A 26218-nucleotide genomic window follows, 5' to 3' on the forward strand; every position below is an offset into this window, starting at 1 on the left:
TGTAGTAGAGCCATGTTCTCTCTGTTGTAGAATTAGTAGTAGAGACATGTTCTCAGTAGAGTAGTAGAGCTATGTTCTCAGTAGAGCCATGTTCTCAGTTGCAGAAGTAGTAGAGTCATGTTCTCTGTTGCAGATTTAATAGAGCTGTGTGCGCTCTCAGTTGCAGATGTAGTAGAGCGGTGTTCTCTCTCTATTGTAGATTTAGTAGAGCCATGTGCCCAGTTGCAGAACAAGTGGAGCCATGTTCTCTCTGCTGCAGATGTAGTGGAACTGTGTTCTAAGTTGTAGACGTAGTAAAGCCTTGTTCTATCTCAGTTGCAGAAGTAATAGAGCTGTTTTCTCCTTCAGTGGTAGAAATAGTAGAGCACTGTGCTCAGTTGCAGATGTAGTAGAGCCGTGTTCTCTCTTAGTTGCAGATGTAGTAGAGCCGTATGTTCAGTTGCAGATGTAGTAGAGCCGTGTCCTCTTACATTTGTAGAAGTAGTAGAGCCGTGTGTTCAGTTGCAGAAGTAGTAGAGCCGTGTTCTTACAGTTGCAGAAGTAGTAGAGCCGTGTGTTCAGTTGCAGAAGTAGTAGAGCCGTGTGTTCAGTTGCAGAAGTAGTAGAGCCGTGTTCTCTTACAGTTGCAGAAGTAGTAGAGCCGTGTTCTCTTACAGTTGCAGAAGTAGTAGAGCCGTGTTCTCTTACAGTTGCAGAAGTAGTAGAGCCGTGTTCTCTTACAGTTGCAGAAGTAGTAGAGCAGTGTTCTCTTACAGTTGCAGAAGTAGTAGATCTGTGTGTTCAGTTGCAGAAGTAGTAGAGCCGTGTTCTCTTACAGTTGCAGAAGTAGTAGAGCCGTGTTCTCTTACAGTTGCAGAAGTAGTAGAGCAGTGTTCTCTTACAGTTGCAGAAGTAGTAGATCTGTGTGTTCAGTTGCAGAAGTAGTAGAGCTGTGTTCAGTTGCAGAAGTAGTAGAGCCGTGTTCTCTTACAGTTGCAGAAGTAGTAGAGCCGTGTGTTCAGTTGCAGAAGTAGTAGAGCCGTGTTCTCTTACATTTGTAGTAGTAGAGCCGTGTGTTCAGTTGCAGAAGTAGTAGAGCCGTGTTCTCTTACATTTGCAGTAGTAGTAGAGCCGTGTGTTCAGTTGCAGAAGTAGTACAGCTGTGTTCTCTTACATTTGCAGAAGTAGTAGAGCCGTGTGTTCAGTTGCAGAAGTAGTAGAGCTGTGTTCTCTTACAGTTGCAGAAGTAGTAGAGCCGTGTTCTCTTACATTTGTAGTAGTAGAGCCATGTGTTCAGTTGCAGAAGTAGTAGAGCTGTGTTCTCTTACAGTTACAGAAGTAGTAGAGCCATGTGTTCAGTTGCAGAAGTAGTAGAGCTGTGTTCTCTTACAGTTACAGAAGTAGTAGAGCCGTGTTCTCTTACATTTGTAGAAGTAGTAGAGCTGTGTGTTCAGTTGCAGAAGTAGTAGAGCCGTGTTCTCTTACAGTTGCAGAAGTAGTAGAGCCGTGTGTTCAGTTGCAGAAGTAGTAGAGCCGTGTTCTCTTACAGTTGCAGAAGTAGTAGAGCCGTGTTCTCTTACAGTTGCAGAAGTAGTAGAGCTGTGTGTTCAGTTGCAGAAGTAGTAGAGCCGTGTTCTCTTACAGTTGCAGAAGTAGTAGAGCCGTGTTCTCTTACAGTTGCAGAAGTAGTGAAGCCGTGTTCTCTTACATTTGCAGAAGTAGTAGAGCCGTGTGTTCAGTTGCAGAAGTAGTAGAGCCGTGTTCTCTTACAGTTGCAGAAGTAGTAGAGCCGTGTTCTCTTACAGTTGCAGAAGTAGTAGAGCTGTGTGTTCAGTTGCAGAAGTAGTAGAGCCGTGTTCTCTTACAGTTGCAGAAGTAGTAGAGCCGTGTTCTCTTACAGTTGCAGAAGTAGTAGAGCCGTGTTCTCTTACAGTTGCAGAAGTAGTAGAGCCGTGTTCTCTTACAGTTGCAGAAGTAGTAGAGCCGTGTTCTCTTACAGTTGCAGAAGTAGTAGATCTGTGTGTTCAGTTGCAGAAGTAGTAGATCTGTGTGTTCAGTTGCAGAAGTAGTAGAGCCGTGTTCTCTTACAGTTGCAGAAGTAGTAGAGCCGTGTTCTCTTACAGTTGCAGAAGTAGTAGAGCCGTGTTCTCTTACATTTGCAGAAGTAGTAGAGCCGTGTGTTCAGTTGCAGAAGTAGTAGAGCCGTGTTCTCTTACAGTTGCAGAAGTAGTAGAGCCGTGTTCTCTTACAGTTGCAGAAGTAGTAGAGCTGTGTGTTCAGTTGCAGAAGTAGTAGAGCCGTGTTCTCTTACAGTTGCAGAAGTAGTAGAGCCGTGTTCTCTTACAGTTGCAGAAGTAGTAGAGCCGTGTTCTCTTACAGTTGCAGAAGTAGTAGATCTGTGTGTTCAGTTGCAGAAGTAGTAGAGCTGTGTGTTCAGTTGCAGAAGTAGTAGAGCCGTGTTCTCTTACAGTTGCAGAAGTAGTAGAGCCGTGTTCTCTTACATTTGTAGTAGTAGAGCCATGTGTTCAGTTGCAGAAGTAGTAGAGCCGTGTTCTCTTACATTTGCAGAAGTAGTAGAGCCGTGTGTTCAGTTGCAGAAGTAGTAGAGCCGTGTTCTCTTACATTTGCAGAAGTAGTAGAGCCGTGTGTTCAGTTGCAGAAGTAGTAGAGCTGTGTTCTCTTACATTTGCAGAAGTAGTAGAGCCGTGTGTTCAGTTGCAGAAGTAGTAGAGCTGTGTTCTCTTACAGTTGCAGAAGTAGTAGAGCCGTGTTCTCTTACATTTGTAGTAGTAGAGCCATGTGTTCAGTTGCAGAAGTAGTAGAGCTGTGTTCTCTTACAGTTACAGAAGTAGTAGAGCCATGTGTTCAGTTGCAGAAGTAGTAGAGCTGTGTTCTCTTACAGTTACAGAAGTAGTAGAGCCGTGTTCTCTTACATTTGTAGAAGTAGTAGAGCTGTGTGTTCAGTTGCAGAAGTAGTAGAGCCGTGTTCTCTTACAGTTGCAGAAGTAGTAGAGCCGTGTGTTCAGTTGCAGAAGTAGTAGAGCCGTGTTCTCTTACAGTTGCAGAAGTAGTAGAGCCGTGTTCTCTTACAGTTGCAGAAGTAGTAGAGCTGTGTGTTCAGTTGCAGAAGTAGTAGAGCCGTGTTCTCTTACAGTTGCAGAAGTAGTGAAGCCGTGTTCTCTTACATTTGCAGAAGTAGTAGAGCCGTGTGTTCAGTTGCAGAAGTAGTAGAGCCGTGTTCTCTTACAGTTGCAGAAGTAGTAGAGCCGTGTTCTCTTACAGTTGCAGAAGTAGTAGAGCTGTGTGTTCAGTTGCAGAAGTAGTAGAGCCGTGTTCTCTTACAGTTGCAGAAGTAGTAGAGCCGTGTTCTCTTACAGTTGCAGAAGTAGTAGAGCCGTGTTCTCTTACAGTTGCAGAAGTAGTAGAGCCGTGTTCTCTTACAGTTGCAGAAGTAGTAGAGCCGTGTTCTCTTACAGTTGCAGAAGTAGTAGATCTGTGTGTTCAGTTGCAGAAGTAGTAGATCTGTGTGTTCAGTTGCAGAAGTAGTAGAGCCGTGTTCTCTTACAGTTGCAGAAGTAGTAGAGCCGTGTTCTCTTACAGTTGCAGAAGTAGTAGAGCCGTGTTCTCTTACATTTGCAGAAGTAGTAGAGCCGTGTGTTCAGTTGCAGAAGTAGTAGAGCCGTGTTCTCTTACAGTTGCAGAAGTAGTAGAGCCGTGTTCTCTTACAGTTGCAGAAGTAGTAGAGCCGTGTTCTCTTACAGTTGCAGAAGTAGTAGAGCCGTGTTCTCTTACAGTTGCAGAAGTAGTAGATCTGTGTGTTCAGTTGCAGAAGTAGTAGAGCTGTGTGTTCAGTTGCAGAAGTAGTAGAGCCGTGTTCTCTTACAGTTGCAGAAGTAGTAGAGCCGTGTTCTCTTACATTTGTAGTAGTAGAGCCATGTGTTCAGTTGCAGAAGTAGTAGAGCCGTGTTCTCTTACATTTGCAGAAGTAGTAGAGCCGTGTGTTCAGTTGCAGAAGTAGTAGAGCTGTGTTCTCTTACAGTTGCAGAAGTAGTAGAGCCGTGTTCTCTTACATTTGTAGTAGTAGAGCCATGTGTTCAGTTGCAGAAGTAGTAGAGCTGTGTTCTCTTACAGTTACAGAAGTAGTAGAGCCATGTGTTCAGTTGCAGAAGTAGTAGAGCTGTGTTCTCTTACAGTTACAGAAGTAGTAGAGCCCTGTTCTCTTACATTTGTAGAAGTAGTAGAGCTGTGTGTTCAGTTGCAGAAGTAGTAGAGCCGTGTTCTCTTACAGTTGCAGAAGTAGTAGAGCCGTGTGTTCAGTTGCAGAAGTAGTAGAGCCGTGTTCTCTTACAGTTGCAGAAGTAGTAGAGCCGTGTGTTCAGTTGCAGAAGTAGTAGAGCCGTGTTCTCTTACAGTTGCAGAAGTAGTAGAGCTGTGTGTTCAGTTGCAGAAGTAGTAGAGCCGTGTTCTCTTACAGTTGCAGAAGTAGTAGAGCCGTGTTCTCTTACAGTTGCAGAAGTAGTAGAGCCGTGTTCTCTTACAGTTGCAGAAGTAGTAGAGCCGTGTTCTCTTACATTTGCAGAAGTAGTAGAGCCGTGTGTTCAGTTGCAGAAGTAGTAGAGCCGTGTTCTCTTACAGTTGCAGAAGTAGTAGAGCCGTGTTCTCTTACAGTTGCAGAAGTAGTAGAGCCGTGTTCTCTTACAGTTGCAGAAGTAGTAGAGCCGTGTGTTCAGTTGCAGAAGTAGTAGAGCCGTGTTCTCTTACAGTTGCAGAAGTAGTAGAGCCGTGTTCTCTTACAGTTGCAGAAGTAGTAGAGCCGTGTTCTCTTACAGTTGCAGAAGTAGTAGAGCCGTGTGTTCAGTTGCAGAAGTAGTAGAGCCGTGTTCTCTTACATTTGTAGTAGTAGAGCCGTGTGTTCAGTTGCAGAAGTAGTAGAGCCGTGTTCTCTTACATTTGCAGAAGTAGTAGAGCCGTGTGTTCAGTTGCAGAAGTAGTAGAGCTGTGTTCTCTTACAGTTGCAGAAGTAGTAGAGCCGTGTTCTCTTACATTTGTAGTAGTAGAGCCATGTGTTCAGTTGCAGAAGTAGTAGAGCTGTGTTCTCTTACAGTTACAGAAGTAGTAGAGCCGTGTGTTCAGTTGCAGAAGTAGTAGAGCTGTGTTCTCTTACAGTTACAGAAGTAGTAGAGCCGTGTTCTCTTACATTTGTAGAAGTAGTAGAGCCGTGTGATCAGTTGCTGATGTAGTAGAGCCGTGTTCTCTTACAGTTGCAGAAGTAGTAGAGCCATGTTCTCTTACAGTTGCAGAAGTAGTAGAGCCATGTTCTCTTACAGTTGCAGAAGTAGTAGAGCCATGTTCTCTTACAGTTGCAGAAGTAGTAGAGCCGTGTGATCAGTTGCTGATGTAGTAGGGTTGTGTGCTCGGTTGCTGATGATGTAGAGCCGTGTGATCAGTTGCTGATGTAGTAGAGCCGTGTTCTCTTACAGTTGCAGAAGTAGTAGAGCCATGTTCTCTTACAGTTGCAGAAGTAGTAGAGCCATGTTCTCTTACAGTTGCAGAAGTAGTAGAGCCGTGTGATCAGTTGCTGATGTAGTAGGGTTGTGTGCTCGGTTGCTGATGATGTAGAGCCGTGTGATCAGTTGCTGATGTAGTAGGGTTGTGTGCTCGGTTGCTGATGTAGTAGGCTTGTGTGCTCGGTTGCTGGTGATGTAGAGCCGTGTGCTCATTTGTAGATGTCAGTTCTCATGAAATAAACAACACTGCCCCAAAGTTCAGTAACAAATTCCGCACTACTACATCAGCAAACTGCAGAATGCCATTCATAATACTACTGGGTTATTGTACAGTACTGGCGACCCTGTTCTGTGCTGACACATTGTAACGACTGAGCCCCTCTTATATTGATAAAAAATTCTTTGAGCTGAAAGATTCCCAAACAGAACAAAGGAATTTTGGAATCCGTCTTCCTCGCAGTTCTCTGTGGGGTCTGGAGCTGCGCCACCGCCAGCCACTCGTCTTTAATAGAGGCCACGCTGAATGATCTGGTCTGATGGCAGGTTAACTGTTTCAGTGCTGGCGGCTCCAGGAGCCCCGCTCGGTATCCAGATGTACATCTGATTTTATTTAATATGTAATCTAAAGTTCAGAACCATTGGCAGAGGACGGCGTGCGGTTATCGGAGGCGGCTTTGTACTATTCCGGCTCGGCATTTCTGCCTTCTGTTATTATATTGTGGTAAAACCATGTGTATCATATTTAAATTCTAGGGTAACATTGCTGGACCCCCGGACACAAGCTGATGGGGGTGCAGGGTAATTCTGCTACTGGAAAGCTCCATGAGAAATGCATCACTTCCTGAATCAATAGGTGTCAGTTGATTCCAAAGGATGGCGGGTACGTGCCCAAGCCCTAAAAGAGCAAGAAGTAGTCTGACGCATAAAGACGCTCTAAGAAATTTAAGTGGATTTCACATTTAAATTATTACATATTGAACAAGGAGGAAATAAAACTTCAGTTTTTATAGTTTTTTTTATTAAGCATCTCACACTTTTCCAGTGCAGGTTTATTTTGAACAGTTTCCAATGCTTTTTTTCAAAATAAGACATTTAACTATCCTGTGCTGCCCTCTTGTGGTGTCTCTGGGGTACTGCATACTGCATCATTATTTGCGACATTATGAAAGATACCAGTATAAGGGCATCCACACTGGTGTTAACCTCAGAAGCGGAATTAAATGATTCCGTTTTGTTCTCCATTGATTTCAATTCGTTTTTCTTTAAAAACGTAAATATTTCTGTTTTAATTCCATTCCGTTTCATTTCCGTTTTTCAAATGGAACAAATAGTTCAACTAACTTGAATCAATTGGGAACAAAATGAAACCATTTAATTCCATTTTTCTGCTCCATTTGAGGGGAAATGTATGACGCCCGTGCGGATGAGCCCTAATAGTAGTATTTTGTATTTAAAACGACTTTTGTATGTATAATATGTTGCATCTAGAGCCGTGGCGGCGAACCTATGGCACGTGTGCCGGGGAAGGGGCACGCAGAGCCCTCTCTGCTGGCACGCACATCGACGTCCTCTCACCACAGTAGTGATTACCGGCCAGGGTGCCGCAGCGCCCTGGCTGGTAATCATGCAACAGTGCTTTTAGCAGCGCTGATCCTGGGTGCACACTGACATCAGTGTGTGCAACCGGGATCCTCCTCCCATGACCTCTCCCAGGAGAGGAGAAGGGAGAAAGCATTTTGAGCGCACACACTGGTGTCAGTATGCAACCGGAATCAGCGCTAAGAAGAGGTGCGGCGGTGCTTGGACTACAAGGAGCAGGTAAATATATGGGTTGTGGGGTGCTATTACTTCGGGGACTACTATGGGGTTAATATTCCTACTGGGGCTACTGAGGGGGTTAATATTGCTATTGAGGGGGTTAATATTACTCACAGGGGCTACTGTGTGATTAATATTACTACTGAGTGGGTTAATATTACTACTAGGGCTACTGAGGGGGTTAATCTTACTACTAGGACTACTGAGGGGGTTAATATTACAACTGTGGGGGTTAATATTACTCCTGGGCTACTGTGGCATTTGTATTACTACTGGGGCTACTGAGGGGATTAATATTACTAGATCTACTGAGGTGGTTAATATTACTACTGTGGCTACTGTGAGTTAATCTTGCTACTGAGGGGGTTAATGTTACTACTGGTGCTACTGAGGGGGTTAATGTTACTACTGGTGCTACTGAGAGGGTTATTACTACTACTGGGGCTACCAAGGGGGTTACTATTTCTACTGGGGCTACCGAGGTGGTTAATATTACTACTAGGGCTACTGTGGGGTTAATATTACTGCTGGGGCTACTGAGGGGTTAATATTACTACTGGGGCTACTGTGAGGTTAATCTTATTACTGGACTACTGTGTGGTTAATATTATTACTGGGGCCACTATGGGCCACTGTGGGGTTAATATTATTACTGGGGCCACTATGGGGATTTTACTTGTGAGGGGGTTAATATTACTACTAAGGCTACTATGGGGTTAATATTACTATTGTAGGGCCACTGTGAGGTTAATATTATTAGAGCCTCGTGTGGTGCAGAGGGCCACATGGTATGAAATCAGCGGCAGGTATGCAGTTTGGATGGAGAAATGCTGCAAAATTTGCCACGGACATTCTGCAACATTTCAGCCACATGTAAACATACCCTAAGTCCGCTTGAGGTACGCCGCCACGTGCACAGTGGCTTCAGTAGTATTGGTGTCCCCTATATTGGCCCCTGTAGTAATAGTGACCCCCACAGTAACCGCAGCTGTAATAGTGTCTCCTATATTGGCCCCAGTAGTAATTAACTGCGGGTACACAGCTGATTTCCAGTAAAAATCTGCACCAATGGTACTCCAATGCTAGGGAAAAAATACAGGGCATTCCTCCCTGGCTATTTTGAAGCGACCCTGTTTTCTTATGCGGTAAAAATCAATCGTTGCGATAAGCCCCGCCCCCTGACATGTTGGCACTTTGCTATAAATTAGTGGGTTTTGGGTTGTAGTTTACTCGGTCTCTAAAAGGTTCGCCATTACTGATCTAGAGGAAAGCTATATATTCGACTTTAGATGAGAATCTCCACTTTCCTGAATCCCCAAATGAGGTATAAATGCGATACATAATTCTAGCGATCTAGGAGAACATCTGTAGTAGATTGTAGTCATTAGTGCAACCACCATGTCTGCATAATGCCCCGAAGGGGTTAAATCAGCCGGTGCTGAGACCTGAGATCGCCAGTAATGCTGTAAACTGAATTCATGTATTATTTTGGGCTAATAAGTGGATTTGTTTCTGCCATCAGGGCCTTTTATGCCATGTTGGCTCACCTTGATCTTTCTATCCGCTGTGTCTGTATGTGATGGTGACTGTGATTGACTTCCTTCTTGTTGTTTCATCGTAGATCCTTGGAACACCTAATGAAGAAACGTGGCCGGGTGTTCATTCCTTACCACATTATAAACCAGGTAGGTTGGAAAACAAGTTATTTCCTTAAAAACTGATGGTCTATCCTTGGACTAAACGATGACTTTGGGTGGAACACAGGTTGAAGGCGCAGAGAAACTCTGGAACCTAAATGTGATTGTTCTCAGTAAGAGAAGCCAAGTAATCTTGTAGATGTGATAACCTGATTTTGGAGCCTAATGGACATTCATGTAGTAGGATTGGAGTTCTTGTGATTGTCTGCTTTTGGCAACTTAGGAGCCACAAACTTACCTCATTCATATCCACTAGGTTGTGGTGTCACAGGGCGAGGCTGAAATCTTTGGCGTGCGACTTGTGCCACCGTGTAGACCTAGCCTAAGTAAAATTGGTAAAAGGCGTGAGAGCGAGGGAGAGCGTTCTCTAAAACGTGAGAATATCATGGAATATGTGTGGTAAAGCATCTATCCCAACGGGAGGAAAATCACGTCTACATCTATGAAATGTGAACGACCTTTTCCAGGACCTCAGGGCCTTGTATGTCCACCCAATGTGGTACCCGTGGCAGCTTCTTTCCCAAAGGTTAGAGGAGTCGACATAGTTTGATGCTCCTGCGATACCATTGGCAACATAAAAAGTAGAAAAACCCATCTAGATTGTACATCAAGCACAAAATGCACTCACCTGACAGTGAGGAGCAGCAGAAACCACCCTGTATGCCTCAAAGAGGCTCTTTGGTTTCAGAACTAAATTCTGTCCTGGGTATATTTCTTGCAATTGTACTTCTCTGCCCCTCCGATCTGCCAGTTCAAGGCCTCCTTTTATGGCTGTCCAGTTTGGCTGCAGCAGTTTTCTAACTACCTAATGTACGCTGTGCACTTCTCTCTGATTGGCCAGGACTGATCATGTGAGCAGCCCCAGCCAATCAGTGAGCATATATAGTACATTGGTAGTCTTAACCCCTCCCAATGCACTGGAGGTATAGGGAGTTTGAAGAGTATGTTGGCTATCTTGGACAGTTGAAAGATCTCTCCCTCCGGTCCTGGAACAGAAGTTTGCCCTGAAAACAATGGGTCACTATAAGATCCATAGCAGCAAGACAATACCTCCCAACTGCCTTGGTCAAGTATGGAAGCTGCATGGTCCAAACTAAGAGTTTTGTGCACTAGCCACTAGCTGGTGTTATAACGCATTTCGAAGACACAAACACCACTTCTCCCCTTCTCACTAATAATCTAAGGTAACCTCCATGTAGGTGTAAGTGTGTGGCTGTGGTCAGGCGATGGAATAGCCCCGAGCTCTGAAGCGGCGTGGAGGCTGAGCGGTGGTCATAAGCCATGTACTCCCATGAGGCCGTCTGGCTTAGGCTGAATGCACACGGCTATATTTGCATTGCGGAATCCAGAGCGGGCGTCCGTCTGCAGATTCCGCAGCAAATACCTGCCATAGCTTGCTATGGAAAAAAGATTTTTCCTGCCAACGAATGGAAATCAATTACGATTTTCCACTTGTGAGGAGAAAAAAATCGCAGCATACCCTATTTTAGTGCGTGCTACGCACAGACGGCATTGGAGTCAATGATGGTTGCGGAAGGGTGCGGGATTTGTGTCATTGCCTAGTGATTGCATGGTCAAATCTGTACTACACATGTGTGCAAGTGCGCCGGCACGTCTGCAACACAGAAGAAAAGAATCCGGACAAGTACGCGGGGTCACCGGCCAGGCACTGGGTTGGATTCCGCTGCGGATTCCGACCCAGTCGTGTGCAGGCACTCTAGATTAACTTCAGTAAACAGGCCAACAAAATAACAAACAGTACAGATAATTCCCCCAAAGACCCCATACTCCCCTCTGGGTCCGCTGCGCGAAGTCCCGCATGACGCTCCGGCGCGCATTCGCAGTATAGAGCATGGTGCGCCGGCAGTGTCATATTAATGCACCGGCGGTGTCACATGGACCACCTGCAGCGTCATAAGACGCGGTGGGCGGGGCACGTATTCACGCTATATTTCCGCTGTGCTACAGCTGAAGTATAGTGTGACGGGTGGCTTCCATTGACTACAATGGTAGCCATCCACGCATATACCTGCGGCAAATAGGACATGCTGCGGGTAATTTCATGCTTCAGAATTCCGCGGTGGAATTCCGCAGCATGTACATTGAGCTATTAGGTTTACGCGGCGGAAATCCGTCCGTGTGAATTAGGGCCTTAGGCTTCCATTTTTTTCGGATGGTAGAATAGCGCAGTCTGCAGTGTTATTTTGCTTAATGGGTTTATCTCGAGCTAACCTTTACTACATCTGTAGCTGGGCAATACTGCAGGTTTTTGCACTGTGACATCATTCTATAGCTCTGTCACTAGGTATTGAGATTGCTGATGTGCAGTGGAAACCAGCTGGTGGTTACACATATACCTCATGGAGTATAGATCCTATAATGTAAGGTGACCAGACATCCCGATTGAAGCGGGACAGTCCTGCTTTTGGACCCTGTGTCCTGCTTCCCCCAGAGTCCCAAGCGGGGCAGCCATTTGCCCTGCTTTTGTGACATCTGTCACACTTTTGTCCCGCTTTCGGGACATGGGGTCACCCTTAAAGCGATTACAAGCGGGGGTGCTGTGGCTCCCCGGCTGCTAATCACCCTGCGGCGCCGCTGACGGCAGTGTGTGCATGCAGGATTTTCCTCCCCTGATCTCTTCTCCTTGGTTCCGCAAGAGAAGAAAAGAGGGGAGGAGGCACTGCTGTGGGCGTACACACTTTAGATTGCAGCAGCGCTAAGAAGACAACCAGGAGGAGTAAAGTATATCGGTCTCAGGGCGGCTTCTGTGGGGGTCACTATTAATACTGGGGTTAATATAGGGGTAACTAGTAATAGTGTCCACTATATCAGCCACAGTAGTAATAGTATTATTACTGAGGCCACTGTGGGGGACACTATTACTACTGAGGCCACTGTGGGGGTCACTATTACTACTGAGAGCCACTGGGGGGTCACTATTACTACTGAGAGCCACTGGGGGGTCACTATTACTACTGGAGCTACTGTGGGGGACACTATTACTACTGAGGCCCCTGTAGGGGGCACTATTACTACTGGAGCTACTGACAGGGTCACTATTACTACTGGAGCTACTGTGGGGGGGGGGGGGGCACTTTTACTACTAGAGCTACTGTTGGGGGGGGGGGGTCACTATTACTACTGTGGCCACTGTGGGGTCACTATTACTACTGTGGCCACTGTGGGGTCACTATTACTACTGTGGCCACTGTGGGGTCACTATTACTACTGTGGCCACTGTGGGGTCACTATTACTACTGTGGCCACTGTGGGGTCACTATTACTACTGTGGCCACTGTGGAGTCACTATTACTACTGTGGCCACTATGGGGTCACTATTACTACTGTGGCCACTGTGGAGTCACTATTACTACTGTGGCCACTATGGGGTCACTATTACTACTGGGGCCACTGTGGAGTTACTATTACTACTGTGGCCACTGTGGAGTCACTATTACTACTGTGGCCACTGTGGAGTCACTATTACTACTGTGGCCACTGTGGAGTCACTATTACTACTGTGGCCACTGTGGAGTCACTATTACTACTGTGGCCACTATGGGGTCACTATTACTACTGGGGCCACTGTGGAGTTACTATTACTACTGGGGCCACTGTGGGAGCACTATTACTACTAGGGGGTAATATTGGGTACACTACTACTGTGGTCACTCTGCACGTGGCAGCGTACCTTATGCTGACTTAGGGTATATTTACACATGGCGGAAATGCTGCAGAGTGTCCACAGAGAACATTTTTGTGGCAAATTCTGCAACATTTTTGCATTCAAAAACCATTTTGACTGGAAATCGGCTCCGTATCTGCGGCTGATTTCATACGATGTGATGCTCCCCTTCACAGCTTCTGTAGGCTTCCCGCTGTCAGCACTCCCTGACTAATAGTTACCAGCGGCCTGGTCAGGTGCGACGATACTGGTCAGGTGAGGCCACTACAGACCACTGGGAATCGGAAATCGTGGAGCGCTGACAGTGGGAAGCTTTCGGAGGAGGTGAGGGGTACATCGCATAGAATGAAATCAGCTGCAGATACATGACTGATTTCCAGTCAAAATCTGCACCAATGGTGTGGATTTTTCCTGTTTTTTTGGATGCGGAAAAGCTGCGAAATTTACTCCGTCTGTTTTATAATGACAGAGGTAAAATCATAAGTCGTTATAAGCCCCGCCCCCTGGTCACCTTATATAATGATGCCTGAAGAACTCACAACCAGACCACAACGTGAGCACGGCTTATGCAAAATAGCGTAAAGAGAAGCTTTTCTATTTTTCTTTTTAAATGGATCTTAAAATTCCCTCCTTTTGGGATTTGATTTTTGGGAGGTATAACATAATCTAATCATCTAATAGCTGAGCCCCCACAATGCACCACCCCCCCTCCAATGTGGAGTTTTTGTGGCTTTCATACTGAATTTACAAACTGCTCCTGCATCTGATGGGAGTCATTGCCTGCATTCTTGTGGCGTCTTTGGAACAATAGGAAAAATACCTGCATGGCTGGAAAATATGGTGGTGTCCCCAGCCGTAGGGCTAAGAATGTCATAGAAATGTGTGCAGATTCACCAAATGCAGAAAGAAATCTGTAATGCTCTCTGATTCCACTAGGGGGCAGCATGAACATATATATATATATATATATATATATATATATATATATATATATATATATATATATAAAATTAATATTATAAATGTGTGTGTGTATATATAATATTTATTTATACTGTATATACTGCAGCTGCAGCCACGTAATACATTGGCATCAGAGACTCAACAAAGTTATGTTTCTATTTATTTTTTCTTCCCCAGAAAGAACGTATTCAGCGTTGTGTGCAGCGATGTTACAGTGTTTCCCAGAAAATAAGACAGTGTCTTATATTAATTTTTGTTCAAAAAGGTTTAACTTTTTTACATGTATAGCTGCCAGGACACTATTTAAATTGACCTTTTAAATTAACTGTTAGCAGGGCTTAATTTTGGAGAAGGGCTTATATTTCAAGTATCCTCAAAAAGCCTTAAAAATCATTTTGCATCCTCAAAAATTCTGGAAAATCATGCTATGTCTTATTTTCAGGGTATGTCTTATTTTCAGGAAAACAGGGTATCAGTGAGAGTGACGCATAGCTGTGGTCCTGTGTAGTGATAGTCGCGTCACATGACTTTTCCAACTTTCCATTGCAGGATACTAATAATGCTGTAACACAATACATACAATTAATGGGGTTTCCCTGGACTAAACTACTGGTGATCGATCGTCAGGATGGGTCATCAATATCTGATCAGCAGTATCTGTTCTGATTGAGGAGTCCAATTATATATGAAGAAACTGGCAGCACATCAGGATGCAACAAAATTGATGCTTTTTATTCTCCCATCACCTTCTAGCTATCTAGCCCAAACGTAGCTGCTGCTATTGGTGATGGGAGAATAAAAAGAATCCATTTTTTTGCATCCTGATGTGCTGCCAGTTTCTTCATATACGATTGGACTTTACATGCAGGCATTGGTTTGAGGCTTCTTACTGGCGATTGAATGGAGGTCTGACCCTAATACTTTTGCTGTTGATACATTCTTTATGCTCTATTCTGATTGAGGAGGCCGAGGCATTCGGGTGAGTGCCGCATCCTTTTGTCAGGTCTGTGGCGTCACATTCACAGGCCTGAGAGCAACTCTGTCTAAGGGCTCCTTCACACGGACGTATTTGCACAAACCTATTTGCGCACATAATACGCAGAGAATAGAACCCATTGATTTCAATGGGTTCATTCTCCTTTCTCATTTATGGGCGTGCATTTTGCGCACACAGAAAAAAAGGCTGCTGCGCGGGAGACTTCCCTGGCGGACCGCTCTCGGAGGGCTTTCCACCGTCGGACCAGGACTCCCGGTCGCCGGCCCTCACTGACCGATCCTCCTTGTGCGAGGGGGTGGCGGGCCGAGGGCGTTCGGTCGTCGGGAGCCGGTAGGACGGGCCTACATTTATTTTCCACTGACTGAGCTCTGTGAGCGCTTATGTCGAGCTGTAGTTTTTTATTAATACCGTATTGGGGGTACATACAGCTTTTTGATCACTTTTTTTATTTCTGTTTTTGGGAGGCAAAATGAAAAAAAAAAAGCATTTCGGCTGAATTGATTGCAGCGTGTAAGGGGTTAACAGCAGGAATTGGTGTTTTTACCGATCCCCCCCCGCTAGTGAGTTTAGGTCCATTTGCAGGAACCCCTGGAGTTGAAGGAGTTAAATGAATTTCCCAGCTGTAAACTATTGATGGCCTAACCTCATAATAGGTCATCAATAGATGTTGAGGGTCTGTCGCCAAAGACCTTCACTAATCAGCTGTTCTTTGAGTTGCTGCTAGTTCACTGAGCTCATTTCAGTAGAAAGCAGACAGCTTCGTTCCCTCTGCTTGGTATTACAGGCAAAGTTCCCATTAATTTTAATGAGAACTGGCCTGCAATACTAAGGTTGGCCACTGCGGAGAGAACGGAGCTGTCTGCTTGAAGCAGAAATCAGTTCTATGCATAAGTTGTGGTCCTCAAATGTGCAAATGCATACAGACCAGTATAATCCCAGGCAGCGAAAGTTCCAGAGAGGTATTCTAGTCCAGGATACCATAATGCCGGCTTTCTCCCACAGGGAATTCCAGCGGTTTAAAGTTAGTTCATAATGCTAGTATTGGCAAAGTAAAGGCATAGGTTGCCAAAAACAATTCATTCTTAGTGGAATCCTAATGAGGTTGTGGATTCCCGTGGCAAATAAATCGTATATTCCTTGCTGGTGACATCACACACAAACAGGATACATTTCATCACGCGACTTTGAGCGTAGCTATGTTCACATTATCTATGAACTCCACATTTGGCATGTGGGCATCTACCACATACCATACATCAGGTCTAGAGATGAGCGAGCACCCAAATGCTCGGGTCCGCGTTATTAGAGTTGAGCTTTTCGTAAAATTCGAGAGCTCTACTCAAGTAACGAACCCCATTGACTACAATGGAAGACTCGAGCATTTTTGTATGTGGGACAAATGGTCCCGAGCTTTTGTTTTGTTTTTTTCTTAGTTCGTGTTTCTCCCTCTCCCCCTTCCCTCTCCCCCTTCCCTCTCCTCCCCCCCTCTCCTCCCCCCCTCTCCTCCCCCCCTCTCCTCCCCCCCCCTCTCCTCCCCCCCTCTCTCCTCCCCCCCTCTCTCCTCCCCCCTCTCTCCTCCCCCCCTCTCTCCTCCCCCTCTCTCCTCCCCCTCTCTCCTCCCCCTCTCTCCTCCCCCTCTCTCCTCCCCCCCTCTCTCCCCCTCTCTCCTCCCCCCCTCTCTCCCCCCCTCTCTCCCCCCCTCTCTCCCCCCCTCTCTCCCCCCCTCACTCCCCCCCTCACTCCCCCCCTCTCTCCCCCCCTCACTCCCCCCCTCACTCCCCCCCTCACTCCCCCCTCTATCCCCCCCTCACTCCCCCCTCTATCCCCCCCTCTATCCCCCCCTCTATCCCCCCCTCTATCCCCCCTCTCTGACACCAGAGCACATAGGGGAATAAATGCTATGCCAAAAACAAGCTTATAACAAATAAAGCACTAGAACCAAGCTCAGTACATAAATACAGTACCAGAACCAAGCTTAGTACGTAAATACTGCTCTAGAACAAAGTGAAGTACATAAATACGGCTATAAAACTAAGCCTAGTACATACATACTGCTCTAGAACCAAACTCTGCCCATAAATACAGTACCATAACCAAGCTCAGTCCATAAATACTGCACTGTAACCAAACCCATAACCTAAATAAAGTAGCAGAACTAAGTGATTGTGTTGCAGGGGTGCTAATGAGTTGACAGCAGCACCTTTGAACATCAGAGGAGAGGAGGTAGAGCCAGGAGGAGGAGGATTCATGTAGCTCCACAACGTGCTGCAGTATGGAAGAAGATCATCTGCCTTGGTGGACCTAAGGGGGCAAGCTCCCCCCAGCCTATATCCACCCGGTGCCCCCTCTACAAGGTGGTGGCCTTGTATGACTCCATGGGACGCACATGGCCTCCCTTGCAGCTCTTACAAGTCAGCCTGGGATTGTTCAGCTACCAGAACTGCTGTAGCTTGTAATACTGCCAGCATAAAAAGTAGCTGTTAACAAGCTGCAAAAACAGGATGTGAGCAAGTGCTTAAAGGGCCAGCATGAAAGTGTACCAATAACAGCCAGCATACAACAGTGCCCCCATAACAGCTACTGTGATCCCATAGTTTATGGTTATTACAGAGCCAGCCGGTAGCAGTGCCCCCATATTGACTGAAGAAGTTAGAAGTGACTTCTGCCGCTGGTTTCTTAGCTAATCCGTATAGCGTTACAACACATTTTAAAGGGCAGCTTTATACAGGACGGTTGTGGCGTGATTAAGTGCCTGATATTCGGCCCAATGGTCATCGCTCCTGTGCTTTCACTCAGGAGCGATCATCGCTAATTAAATGGCGGTGGAGCGCGCCGGAGATCTCTTCAAGCCACCGCTTCCATCCATCATTCATAAATGAATGACTGCCTGTGTGCTCGGGCCAATAGTCATTTGGGTTTTTATGCCTGCCTAAAATGAATGCTAAACGATAAGCGAACAAATTATTGCTCATCGTTCAATGGTCGGCCGTGTTTACACTGAACGACTGTCTGCAGTTTCGCCCAACCCAATGGTTAACCCTTTGCAATCCAATTTTGGATTCAGGGTTTCCTAGGGGGCTTTCTCTTTCTGCCATTATACAATGGTGCCATCTGCTGGCTAGAGCAAGTACTGCAGTATGGGATATGCTGGAGAGGCCCCCGACAACAGAGCGGCCAGTAATATACAGTAAGAATACCCTGCCGGACATCTTCTGACATCGAAGCTGTAGAGCCTTCAATCAGAATGTCTTCAGACGTCAGACAGTGGATTGGAAAGGGTTAATTGATTCTCTAAGTTGCATGTATTCTGTATTTCGTCTAATTCCATCTGTCATTTTGAAGTTCGGCATTATAGGATCTTCTGGGTTGCTGCCTGAACGCTGTCTGTGTGTTGTAATTTTTATTTGGCAACACTCTGATTATAACACTAGGTGGCAGCAGAGTTACAGATTTGAATTGCCATTACCCAAAAGTTTTTGAACTTTCTAGTAATGACAGCGCAGTTCTAGTAAATGCTGATATCTTGTATTGTAAATTATACAGATAATGCCAGTAAAATGTATAATTAAGTGGTAAGTTAACAAGGGTGGGAATAGGAAACATTACTTAAGCATAGGCATTTGCAGAAGATCCCAGGTGTTCCTGTGTCTAATCCTCTTTAGACCTCCTAGTCTTATGGAGCCATAATGCGGCAGCAATAGAAGTCTATGAGGCTATTCTGGAGGCGTACAGTGGGGTATGCACCATTGGATGCCCTATTACAGACATTTCAGATTATCTTCATAATACGGTGCCATGTGGAGGTACTATATGGTAGCACAGAGGTACCTACAGCTCTGTGCTACACACCTTAGGATATAAATCTTTATCTATAATACAATGTGATTGGTGTCTATATGATGATATTCTCTATGCATGACACCTGGAGTCATCTCAGCACTGACATTGAATTACGCTGATGTTTGCTAGTCGCTAGTCTTGAAGAGAACACCGCTTTACATGTACAACGCTGTGCAAAAGTTTTAGGCAGGTATGAAAAAATGCTGCAAAGTAAGAAAGCTTGCAAAACTAGAAGTGATAATAGTTTATTTTTGTCAATTAGTAAAATGGAAAGTGGCTGAACAAAAGAGAAATCTAAATCTAATCAATATTCGCTATAAATACACTTTGTCTTCAAAACGGCATAGGGATTTTGTAGGATTATAGTCAGGTGTATGATTAATCACTTATACCACACAGGTGATGATGATCATCATTTTCATATGTAGGTTGAATCAAAGTCATTAACTGGAACAGAAACAATTTTATCTTAGGCTTAAAACTTGGTGAGGAATAGACAAATTCTGCTATAAAGGTGAGGTTGTGGAAGACAGTATTATGTTACAGGACTTACACCATGGCAAGGCTGAGCACAGCAGCAGGACACAAGGCAGTGAGTGGTATTGCATCAGCAAAGTCTGCCCCAGGCAAAGACTTCAAAGCAGATTGTGTTTCTTGAAGAGCTCATCTTGAAACCCCAAAGGAAGGGCAATTCTGAGGAATGCAGACGTAGTGGTCAGTCAAGTAAACATAGTGCAGCAGATGAAAGACACGTCATGCTTGCTTCCCTTCGAAATCAGATGTCCAGAAATGCCATCAGCTTAGAACTGGCAGAAACCAGTGGGACCAGATACGCCCATTTACTGTTTGGGATAAGTCTGGCCAAAAGTGGTCTTCATAGAATTGCAGCCAAAAAGCCATACCTTTGACATAGTAACAAGGCCAAGTGACTGAACTGTGCACAAAAACATAGGAAGTGGGGTGCAGAACGATGGCAGCAGGCGCTCTGGACAGATGAGTCAGAATTTGACATATTTGGCTGTTACAGAGAGCAGTTTGCTCACCAATGGGCTGGACAACCGTACAATAATGAGTGTCTGCAGGCGGTAGTAGAAGCATGGTGGAGAGCAGTACAATAATGAGTGTCTGCAGGCAGCAGTGAAGTATGGTGGAGAGTGGTACAATAATGAGTGTCTGCAGGCAGCAGTGAAGCATGGTGGAGAGCGGTACAATAATGAGTGTCTGCAGGCAGTAGTGAAGCATGGTGGAGAGCGGTACAATAATGAGTGTCTGCAGGCGGTAGTAGAAGCATGGTGGAGAGCAGTACAATAATGAGTGTCTGCAGGCAGCAGTGAAGTATGGTGCAGAGTGGTACAATAATGAGTGTCTGCAGGCAGCAGTAAAGCATGGTGGAGAGCGGTATAATAATGAGTATCTGTAGCCAACAGTGAAGCATGATGGAGAGCGGTACAATGAGTGTCTGCAGGCAGCAGTGAAGCATGGTGGAGAGCGGTACAATAATGAGTGTCTGCAGGCAGTAGTGAAGCATGGTGGAGAGCGGTACAATAATGTGTCTGCAAGCAGCAGTGAAGCATGATGGAGAGCGGTACAATGAGTGTCTGCAGGCAGCAGTGAAGCATGGTGGAGAGCGGTACAATAATGAGTGTCTGCAGGCAACAGTGAAGCATGGTGGAGAGCGGTACAATAATGAGTGTCTGCAGGCAGTAGTGAAGCATGGTGGAGAGCGGTACAATAATGAGTGTCTGCAGGCAGTAGTGAAGCATGGTGGAGAGCGGTACAATAATGAGTGTCTGCAGGCAGTAGTGAAGCATGGTGGAGAGCGGTACAATAATGAGTGTCTGCAGGCAGTAGTGAAGCATGGTGGAGAGCGGTACAATAATGAGTGTCTACAGGCAGTAGTGAAGCATGGTGGAGAGTGGTACAATAATGAGTGTCTGCAGGCAGTAGTGAAGCATGGTGGAGAGTGGTACAATAATGAGTGTCTGCAGGCAGTAGTGAAGCATGATGGAGAACGGTACAATAATGATTGTCTGCAGGCAGCAGTGAAGCATGCTGGAGGCTCCTTGCAAGTTTGTGATTGCATTTCAGCAAATGGAGTTGGGGATTTGGTCAGCATTAATGGTGTCCTCAATGCTGAGAAATACAGGTAGATACTTATCCATCATTCAATACCATCAGGAAGCAGTCTGATCGGCTCGAAATCTATTCTGCAGCAGAACAACAACTCCAAACATTCAGCTAATGTCATTAAGAAGCATCTTCAGAGTAAAGAAGAACAAGGAGTCCTGGAAGTGATGATATGTCTCCACAAAGTCCTGATCTCAAGATCATCCAGTTTGTCTGAGATTACATGAAGAGACAGAAGGATTTAAGCAAGCTACATCCACAGAAGATCTGTGCTTAGTTCTCCAAGATGTTTAGACCAACCTCCCCACTGAGTTCCTTCAAAAACTGTGTGCAAGTGCACCTAGAGGAATTGATGCTGTTTTGAAGGCAAAGGGTCACACCAAATATGATTTAATTTTTCCTTTGTTCATTCTCTTTGCATTTTAATTGCCAAAAATTAATTATTAAGACTTCTAGTTTTGAAAGGATTTTTATTCTGCAGCATGTTTTCCACACCTGCCTAAAACCTTTGTACAGAAGAGTAACAGAGGTGAATCAGTGTATACAGCTAAGGCCAGAGGTTCCTTCTGATACATGATGTGATGTATGTGGCGAGACATCTACTTAATGCATGGATGAGAGCCATAACCCCCTAGTTTTTAGGATCTATTAACCTACTAAAATCAGATGCTCAGAGGCATAAAGTCCTGATGGAAGATCATGTTCACATCTAACGTATAATCACTATTGTGAAGCTCTGTCATGGGACACCTGCCGGACCCAAACAGTGCCTGATGGACCCCACTGACTAATGGAGCCCATTAAGATTCTGGCATGTTGCACTATTTTGTGTTGGGGGCTCGGAGCAGAACCTCCAACGCAGATGTCAACATGGTCCTATGTGACTGCACTCTTATCCAGCTGAATACATAAAATATGTATTTCTACAGAAATGTAGTTCTCATATAGGGGGGTGGTCACATTTATAAAAATATTTGCGGTTTTCCAGTGGGTGGAGGGGGGTGCCTGCATTGTGCTGAATTTATGGTGTGTCAGGTTGTCATCATGTTCTCGTGACTGACTGTTATATAACATTTCTCTGACGTCTGTGGTTTCCAGGAACTCTAATTCAATATACCGTATATGTTTTGCACCAACTTTACATAAAAGGTCAAATGAGGTGCCACCTTATGAACACCAGCTTACAATAATTCTATATACTGTATACAGTGTGTGTGTATGCATATATATCGTCCACAAAATGGTTATGTCACTTTATAAATTCCTTGCATTATTTATCCTGTACTCATCCTGAGTTACATCCTGTATTATACTCCAGAGCTGCACTCACTATTCTGCTGATTGAGTCACTGTGGACATACATTACATTACTTATCCTGTACTGATCCTGAGTTACATCCTGTATTATACTCCAGAGCTGCACTCACTATTCTGCTGATTGAGTCACTGTGGACATACATTACATTACTTATCCTGTACTGATCCTGAGTTACATCCTGTATTATACTCCAGAGCTGCACTCACTATTCTGCTGCTGGAGTCACTGTGTACATACATTACATTACTTATCCTGTACTGATCTTGAGGTACATCCTGTATTATATTTCAGAGCTGCACTCACTATTCTGCTGGTGGAGTCACTGTGTACATACATTACTTATCCTGTACTGATCCTGAGTTACATCCTGTATTATACTCCAGAGCTGCACTCACTATTCTGCTGGTGGAGTCACTGTGTACATACATTACATTACTTATCCTGTACTGATCCTGAGTTACATCCTGTATTGTACTCCAGAGCTGCACTCACTATTCTGCTGGTGGAGTCACTGTGTACATACATTACTTATCCTGTACTGATCCTGAGTTACATCCTGTATTATACTCCAGAGCTGCACTCACTATTCTGCTGGTGGTGTCACTGTGTACATACATTACATTACTTATCCTGTACTGATCCTGAATTACATCCTGTATTATACTCCAGAGCTGCACTCACTATTCTGCTGGTGGAGTCACTGTGTACATACATTACTTATCCTGTACTGATCCTGAGTTACATCCTGTATTATACTCCAGAGCTGCACTCACTATTCTGCTGCTGGAGTCACTGTGTACATACATTACATTACTTATCCTGTACTGATCTTGAGGTACATCCTGTATTATATTTCAGAGCTGCACTCACTATTCTGCTGGTGGAGTCACTGTGTACATACATTACTTATCCTGTACTGATCCTGAGTTACATCCTGTATTATACTCCAGAGCTGCACTCACTATTCTGCTGGTGGAGTCACTGTGTACATACATTACATTACTTATCCTGTACTGATCCTGAATTACATCCTGTATTATACTCCAGAGCTGCACTCACTATTCTGCTGGTGGAGTCACTGTGTACATACATTACTTATCCTGTACTGATCCTGAGTTACATCCTGTATTATACTCCAGAGCTGCACTCACTATTCTGCTGGTGGAGTCACTGTGTACATACATTACTTATCCTGTACAGATCCTGAGTTACATCCTGTATTATACTCCAGAGCTGCACTCACTATTCTGCTGGTGGAGTCACTGTGTACATACATTACTTATCCTGTACTGATCCTGAGTTACATCCTGTATTATACTCCAGAGCTGCACTCACTATTCTGCGGGTGGAGTCACTGTGTACATACATTACTTATCCTGTACTGATCTGAGTTACATCCTGTATTATACTTCAGAGCTGCACTCGCTGTTCTGCTGGTGGAGTTACTGTATACATATGTGGTAGTGTGACTGGTTCAGAATGGCATGGACATGACCAACGGAAGTGGAGGCAATACATTTTTAAAAATACGTTTTACAAAACGAACAGGTTAATTAGCGCTTTCGCTCCATGGGAGGGTACGAATACTTTAAACGTTACATGAACATAAACTGGAAGTCGCACCCCAGTAACTGGTATCTCCGCCCCCGTATTCCAACGCATGTGGGTTAAATGCATTGGAGGTACATATTTTTCCTTCCTCGGGGCAACAGGGCACTTCATATTGTCCAGTAACCCACATCTTAGTGGTAATACTCCATACATCCTATTCTGTACTATTTCTTCTAGGTCTGCAGCCTAACGCACCGTAGGTGCCAGAGTACATCCTAAATTTCAAAGGTCCGACTCACTGCAGATTCACACCCCATAGGTGCAAGCAGATATTTCATGTACATTACCATCACACATCTCTCAATGGCTGTGACGTTTGCCCCTGGAGGGTGCTGAAATCTCCAGCGCTTAGCACTGGGAATAGGGAAGGGCTTTGCACCTGCAAACATTCCTTCGCACGAGTGAGGGACTCTTCTCCCATGCATGGGTCCCTTCTGGGGTATTTCAACTTTAAAGCCTGCAGAATAGTGACTTTAGCTCTGGAGTATAATACAGATCTCTCAGGATAAGTAATACGTTGACAGCTACTCAACTTCCTATGTAGAATATAACACATACCGTGTTTCCCCGAAAATAAGACAGTGTCTTATATTAATTTTTGTTCAAAAAGGTTTAACTTTTTTACATGTATAGCTGCCTGGACACTATTTAAATTGACTTTTTTAATTAACTGTTAGGGCTTAATTTTGGAGTAGGGCTTATATTTCAAGCATTCTCAAAAAGCCTGAAAAATCATTTTGCATCCTCAAAAATTCTGGAAAATCATGCTGTGTCTTATTTTCAGGGTATGTCTTATTTTAGTTGGTTATGGGACATGCTGGTGGTCCTTAACGGTAAAGTGCTGTGGAGGTTTGGAGTTCTGTGTGGAGGGGGAGTACACAAGAGTTCCTGCAAGATTGAGCTGTCTGCTCCATGCAGGCACTGTAGTTGTCACTGCACAAATGCCAGTCTCAGCTCTGCTACATCTGTGTTTAGCGTGGGATATATTTATAACTATACAGGGATTTGACAACCAAGTTTTGCTTGAGGCTTTGCGAGGTTTGGCTCAACAGTAGCTTGATGCCAACGGCAAAGAAAACTAGAAGCATGGTTCATGGGAAAAGAATCTTCATTGTCAGCAAACTATTTACTAGTTGAGCAAAGTAGCCACTTCCAGGCAATTCAGTCCAAAATCCTGTGCAGTGTGCGTGCGTTTCTGAAACTTGAAAGTATCCACCTTCTACCACTAGGACTCTAGTTTCACTGTTTCCTCCACACAGCCGTGGAGTTGAAGCATTCAGGTGCCTTTCAGAATAAGCTGCAATATGTGTACATGAGGAATATCACTACTTCTAGACATTATATGACTTGAATCCCGCATGTATCACCAGTATTCCACTCTGCAGGCTGCATCTCTAATCCTCAGTGTTCCCTAAACTGGTGGGTGGAGACTGCTGCTGTGCTATCTCCCATAGAGAAAACTGCAGATTCTGTAGTACACACGGAAAAAATAATCTCATCATGGAGGATACTGAAGTACTGAGTAGCGAAGATGTGATTTTAGCAGCTGTGACACATTACTTACTATTAGCTGCAGCAGCATCTATGTAATCCTCTCTGCTTCACTTTCAATTTGCAGCAGCTTTCTCTTCCCTTTCAACTCTCCATAGACTTCACTGGACAGCATGAGAAAACCCCCACCCCCACTTCCTGTAATCTGTTTTAGTGTTTCTGTAAAGCTGTGTGCATCCAAGGCAGATCCTGCAGAAAAGCCCCCCCCCCCCCAAAATGCAGCATACTGGAAACCCAATGGACCCCAGTATAGTGAATAACAACGATCGGGCGTTGTTTAGGTCCATTTTGAGACAGATCTGGCACTTCTGTTTTTACCCTTGTTTAGCACAACTTTCCAGTATACTTCTTGTATTAACCCCTTAGTGACCAACCCTGTTTGCGCCTTAATGACCAGGTTAAATTTTGGAAATCTGACATGTGTCACTTTAATATAGAATAACTCTGTAAAAGTTTTGCATATCCAAGTGATTCTGACATTGTTTTTTCTCTACATGCTGTACTTCATTTAGGTGGTAAAAATAGATCGATAGAATTTGTGTATATTTATTAAAAGTGCCAAAATTGGGAAAATGTTGAAAAAATTGTCTTTTTTTCACATTTTCAACTGCAATATCTCAAATATGTACAAACATACTGTACACATTTTTGATGAGAGATATATTTCCATCTGCTTACTTTATTCTGGAAGCACATTGAAAAACTTTAAGTTTTTTTTAACAATTTAGGAGACGTACAAATTTAACATTGATTTTTTTTTTACATTTTGAGAAACATTCTGTTTTCCTACATCAAGCCAAGATTGCAAAGACTCATAGACAAAAGCACTTTTCAGCAGTTAATACAATTTAGAGGAGAAAAAATACAATTTCATATTTTTGCAAATATGTCATTTTAAAGGCAGTTTTTTTTTCTATAGTGCACATGAAAATGAGGATTTACACCCCAAAATGGATCCCCTTGTTTGTCCTGTGTTCAGAAACATACCCATTATGGCCCTAATATTATGTCCGTATGCACAACAGGGCCCAAATTGAAAGGAGCAGCCAGTGGCTTTTAGAACAGGCATTTTGCTTGAAGGTGTTTTAGGCCCCATTGCCCACTTGTAGAGCCATTGAGTGTCCA

The 26218-nt window shown here is 44.5% G+C and overlaps 1 protein-coding gene across 5 annotated transcripts in view; it reads left to right on the forward strand.

Annotated features, from left to right (window-relative positions):
• The window catches only part of CDK14 (cyclin dependent kinase 14), a 509998-nt gene that overhangs the window by 318122 nt on the left and 165658 nt on the right, over positions 1–26218 (forward strand). For all 5 annotated transcript variants that reach the window (XM_066584666.1, XM_066584664.1, XM_066584665.1 and 2 more), the window contains one exon: positions 8926–8989. In XM_066584666.1, coding sequence (XP_066440763.1) covers positions 8926–8989 — 64 coding nt within the window. The remainder of the gene's footprint in view (positions 1–8925; positions 8990–26218) is intronic.

The sequence above is a fragment of the Eleutherodactylus coqui genome, chromosome 12 (assembly GCF_035609145.1).
Source record: "Eleutherodactylus coqui strain aEleCoq1 chromosome 12, aEleCoq1.hap1, whole genome shotgun sequence".
Taxonomy (NCBI): domain Eukaryota; kingdom Metazoa; phylum Chordata; class Amphibia; order Anura; family Eleutherodactylidae; genus Eleutherodactylus; species Eleutherodactylus coqui.